Below are 5,791 nucleotides of genomic sequence, written 5' to 3' on the forward strand. Positions count from 1 at the left end.
AGTTGTTTCCGTCTGCACCCCAGGTATACCGCACATCGATTTAGAATTTTATAGCTGCAGCCCGTATAGCAGAGTCGATCCAGCCGTCCCAATCAGAGGCTGGAAGATGTTTGATGCAGATCCGAGCGCTACTCCGGGCAGCAGGAGAACAAAACATAGCCGTTTCTCAGTCTCGCAACAGGATCCATAGTAGGTCTATGGTGGCGGACACAGTCCAGTCAGCTCACAACCCAAGATCGCCTCTGCAGCGTGAGGGTCGTGGACACCGCCAAGAGCAATACCTGGGTCGGAACCACGAGCAGTATGATCATCGACTCGGCCGTGATGACCGCCGTCGAGTGCCTACACCCCCTCCAAGGGGTGAATCGTACGTGCCCCGACAGTATGATGACAGGCGCCCGTATAGCGATGAGCGGAGGGTTCCAATCGACCCAAGAGAGCCTAGATTTGATGCGAGGTCAATTCTTGTACAAGGTCTGGTCGACAGAAACCGAGCACATAGAGAAGGGCTAGACGGAGACCGTCCGACTGGCAGTAGAGTACATCAAGCAGGAAATGATGTTCTAGATTTGCTGTGTCATATACACACTAGGACGAATGAAGAGGGAAACCTGATTTACCCCAAGCATACCACTCGACAGTGCCGACTCCTAATTCAGAGCTTCCAAGAGGGTCGTCCCAGCAAGAAAGAAAAGGAATCTGATAAGGATGAAGACAAAGAGGGGGACGATGGTTACCCTAACGTCAATGCCACTTTAGTGATTTTTGCTGACCTAGAGAGCATTCCTAGTGAAGTTTTCAACAGAGAAGTGAACATGGTTGCTCCAGCGACACCGACATATCTGAAGTGATTCAAGACTCCTATCACATTCGACCAGTCCGATCACCCAGTGCATGTTGCTACCCCCGGGTGGCAAGCGTTGGTGGTCGACCCAGTCGTTGGAGGCACCCGATTGACCAAGGTTCTGATGGATGGTGGCAGTGGTCTGAACATTTTGTATGCTGAGACCCTCCGAGGGATGGGCATTCCGATGTCCAAACTCACCGAGAGCAACATGCGTTTCCGCGGAGTCATTCCAGGGAAGAAGGTTGATTCACTCGGCCAAGTCACCCTGGATGTGGTTTTCAGTGATTCCAAGAATTACCGCAAGGAAAAGTTGACATTTGAGGCTGTGGACTTTCACAGTGCCTACCATGCTATTCTGGGCAGGACTGCATATGCTCATTTCATGGCTCGACCATGTTACGTTTACCTCAAATTGAAGATGCCTGGTCCCAGAGGTGTGATTACAATCACTGGTAATCGGCAGAGAGCAGAAGAGTGACTCCAGAAAGGTTCAAAAATTGCCGGTGAGCAAATGGCAGCAGTAGAAATGGAAGAGTACAAAAAAACTGCTGACCCGACTGATTTGTTGCGCGCTAAGAAGTCTGCTTCAGAGTCTGCATTTCAGTCATCCGGTGAAACAAAACCCGTTCACATTCTTCCGACTAACCCCAATGCTGCCTCGACTCATATATCAACAACACTCGACAGCAAATACGAAGAAGCGCTCGTCCAGTTCCTCCATAAGAACGGGGACATCTTCGCATGGAAACCGTCCGACATGCCAGGTGTACCCAGGGAACTAGCTTAGCACCATTTGCGAGTCGACCCAAAAGTAAAACCAGTCAAGGAGTATCTCCGTCGGTCCGCTGTGGAGAAAAGGAAGGCCATTAGCGAGGAAGTGGTTTGGCTTCTGGCAGCTGAGTTCATCCGAGAGATGTACCACTCCGAGTGGCTCGCCAATGTCGTCATGGTCCCCAAGAAAGATGATTCACTTCGCATATGCATCGAATTCAAACACATCAGTCGGGCCTGCCCGAAAGATCATTTCCCTCTCCCTCGAATCGACCAGATTGTCGACTCAACTGTGGGGTGTGAGCATTTATCCTTTTTGGATGTATATTCCGGGTACCATCAGATCCGACTGTATGGACCCGACGAAATAAAAACCGCCTTCATCACCCCATTCGGGTGTTTTTGCTATGTTACCATGCCTTTTGGTCTCAAAAACGTTGGCGCCACATTCATGCGCATGATTCAGAAGTGCTTGCTCACTCAAATCAGTCAGAATGTGGAAGCATACATGGATGACATCGTGGTCAAGTCGCGTAAAGGTTCCGGCCTGTTGACTGACCTCGCTGAAACCTTTGCCAATTTGAGGAGATATGATATCAAGCTTAATCCGTCGAAGTGCACATTCGGAGTCCCAGGTGGAAAGTTACTCGGTTTCCTCGTTTCCGAACGAGGGATCGATGCAAACCCAGAAAAAGTTGGTGCAATCCTCCGAATGAAACGCCCTGTGCGTGTGCACGACATTCAGAAGCTTACTGGTTGTTTGGCCGCTCTGAGTCGATTCATTTCTCATCTCGGTGAAAAGGAATTACCTCTTTACTGACAGATGAAGAAGTCTGACAAGTGCGAGTGGACTCCTGAAGCTGAAGCAGCGTTTGTAGAGCTCAAAGCCCTGCTGTCTGCCCAGCCGGTGCTTGCTGCCCCAGCCAGCAAAGAGCCTCTACTACTATATATAGCAACCACTGGACAGGTTGTCAGCATAGTGATCACGGTCGAGCGAGAAGAAGAATGCAAAGCCTACAAAGTTCAACACCCAGTGTATTATATTTCTGAAGTCTTGACTCCGTCCAAGCAGAGATATCCGCATTATTAGAAGCTTGTCTATGGAATTTACTTGACTGCGAAGAAAGTTGCACACTACTTTTCAGATCACCCAGTTTCAGTCGTCAGCGATGCTACATTGTAAGAAATTCTAAACAACAGAGATGCAGTTGGTTGAGTGGCAAAGTGGGCAATTGAACTCCTTCCACTGGATATCAAGTTTGAGGCAAAGAAAGCAATCAAGTCCCAAGCAATAGCAGATTTCCTCGCCGAGTGGATTGAACAGCAACAACCGACTCAAAATTCACTTGGAACATTGGACTATGTTCTTTGATGGGTCCAAGATGCTGAATGGTTCTGGTGCTGGGGTAGTCCTGGTATCCCCACGAGTCGACAAACTCAGTTATGTTCTCCAGATTCACTTTGATTTCCTCCAAAAATGAAGCTGAGTATGAGGCACTTCTGTATGGGTTGCGTATGGCCATTTCACTTGAGGTCTGTCGCCCGATGGTTTACGGTGACTCGGATTTAGTGGTCAATCAAGTGATGAAGGTGTGGGACATCAGGAGCCCAGCTATGACTGGTTATTGCAATGAAGTAAGAAGGTTGACAAAGAAGTTTGAGGGTTTAGAGCTCCACCACATACCCCGAATCAAGAATCAAGCAGCGGATGACTTGGTGAAGTTAGGTTCCACTCGGAAGCCTATCCCCAGCAATGTGTTCTTGAAGCACCTCCATTCCCCATCAGTTCAAGAGGATCCTTTCATGGAAGAGCCCCCGCAACCGAAAAGTTCTACCGATCTGACTGAGATCGAAGTCCTGGTCGTGGTCGACCTGATCATGGAGGTTTTGGTCATCACCCCCGATTGGACAGTGCCTTATATTGCATACCTGCTCAGGAAGGAGCTTCCGGAGGATGAAGATGAAGCCCGTCAGATTGTCCGTTGATCCAAAGCCTTTACCGTGATAGGTGAACAACTCTACAGAGAGAGTGTTACTAGAGTTGCTCAGCGATGCATCATGCCAGAAGAAGGTCGAATGATTCTCAATGATATCCACTTGGGGACCTATGGTCACCATGCGTCCTCTCGGACCATCGTAGCCAAAGCATACCGAGCAGGATTCTACTGGCCGCGAGCAAATGAGATGTCAAAAGATATAGTCGACAAGTGCGAAGGTTGTCCGTTCTACTCAAACATGTCCCACAAGCCTGCATCAGCCTTGAAAACTATTCCACTCGTCTGGCCGTTTGCTATTTGGGGGTTGGATATGGTTGGACGCTTCAAGACCAGCAGAAGCGGTTTCACTCATTTGCTTGTAGCAGTCGACAAGTTCACTAAATGGATCAAATCCAAGCCTATCAAGAATCTTGATTCAAGCACTGCCATCAGTTTCACAGAGAACTCATTTTCAGATATGGAGTACCTCACAGTATTATCACAGATAATGGCTCCAACTTTGATTCTGATGAGTTCAGAGCATTCTGCGCTTCCCAAGGCACACAGGTGGACTACGCATCTGTTGCGCATCCGCAGTCGAATGGGCAGGCAGAAAGGGTGAATGGTTTGATACTTCAAGGGCTGAAACCCCGACTGATGCACGATCTCAAGCATGCTGCTGGAGCTTGGGTGACTGAATTGCCGTCTGTCTTATGGGGACTGAGAACAACTCCAAACCGGTCGACTAACTGAACCCCTTTCTTCATGGTGTATGGGGCTGAAGCGGTGCTTCTGAGCGACTTATTGCACAACTCTCCCCGAGTGGAACTTTTCTCAGAAGCTGAAGGTGAACAAGCATGCAAAGACGCAGTTGATCTCTTGGAGGAAGAATGTGAGATGGCTTTGATCAGGTCAACCATCTATCAGCAAGACTTGTGTCGATTCCATGCTGAAAGCAGAAGTGCTCCCTAGGTGGTTTTAGTAATTAATGTCAACATATCTCTTGTTGGACTAACATTTTTATCTAGTATGTTTCAGATAAGTTCAACAGTGAAGTGGCATGGACTAGAGGATGTGAAACCCCTTCAAGATGCTAAGGACAAAGGATTGGCTCAAGCTCAAAGCTCAAGACTCTACATTTTCTATTTTAGTGATCCAAGATCACATTGAGTCTATAGGAAAAGCCAATACTATCAAGGAGGGATGAGGTGTTGCTTAATGAGGCTGTTGCTCAAATGCTTAGTGATATGCTCCAAAGCCCTCAACTACTTTCTCACATCCACATATGACCTAAACCAAAAGTCAAACTTGGCCCCACCGATTCTTCCTATCCGGCGCCACCGAGTTTCAAATGTCATAGCCACTGCCACAAACCCTAGGCAAATCAGTCTCACCGATAGGGATCTCGGTCTCACCAAGATGGGATTGCAAACTCTCTGTTGACTATTGCAATACTTTCAGTCTCACCGAAACTTGCGATCGGTCCCACCGAGATTGCAATGTAAACTCTCTGTTTTCCCTTTGTAACATTTCGGTCTCACCGAAATGAGCGATCGGTCCCACCGAGTTTACCTGACCAACTCTCTAGCTAGCTTATTACCAAAATCGGTCTCACCGAGTTTGTGTAATCGGTCTCACCGAGATTACGTTATGCCCTAACCCTAACCATATCGGTCCTACAGAGTTGCATGTCGGTCCCACCGAAAATCCTAACGGTTGCTAGCTTTGCTGAATCGGTCCGACCGAGTTTAACCATTCAGTCCCACCGAGTTTGGGAAGTTATGTGTAACGGTTAGATTTTGTGTGGAGGCTATAAATACCCCTCCACCTCCTCTTCATTCGTGGAGAGAGCCATCAGAATGAAACTACACTTCCAACCTATATTTTCTGAGAGAGAACCACCTACACTTTTGTTGAGACCAAGATATCGCATTCCTACCATATGAATCTTGATCTCTAGCCTTCCCCAAGTTTCTTTCCACTCAAATCTTCTTTCCACCAAATCCAAATCCTGTGAGAGAGAGTTGAGTGTTGGGGAGACTATCGTTTGAAGCACAAGAGCAAGGAGTTCATCCTCAACACACCATTTGTTACTTCTTGGAGAGTGGTGTCTCCTAGATTGGCTAGGTGTCACTTGGGAGCCTCCGACAAGATTGTGGAGTTGAACCAAGGAGTCTGTAAGGGCAAGGAGATCGCC

At 48.0% G+C, this 5,791-nt stretch overlaps 1 protein-coding gene across 1 annotated transcript; it reads left to right on the forward strand.

Annotated features, from left to right (window-relative positions):
* Positions 1-3,163: 3,163 nt before the first annotated feature.
* Positions 3,164-3,604, forward strand: LOC147975154 (uncharacterized). Its single transcript, XM_087520296.1, has one exon. It carries the CDS (start codon positions 3,164-3,166, stop codon positions 3,602-3,604), a length of 441 nt encoding a protein of 146 aa, XP_087376422.1.
* The last annotated feature ends 2,187 nt before the right edge of the window (positions 3,605-5,791 follow it).

The sequence above is a fragment of the Triticum urartu genome, chromosome 4A (assembly GCF_056163025.1).
Source record: "Triticum urartu cultivar PI428250 chromosome 4A, HENAU_Tu73, whole genome shotgun sequence".
Lineage (NCBI taxonomy): Eukaryota > Viridiplantae > Streptophyta > Magnoliopsida > Poales > Poaceae > Triticum > Triticum urartu.

Coding starts and splice junctions, on each gene's coding strand:
- LOC147975154 (XM_087520296.1), top strand. CDS start 3,164: ATGGTTTACGGTGACTCGGATTTAGTGGTCAATCAAGTGATGAAGGTG.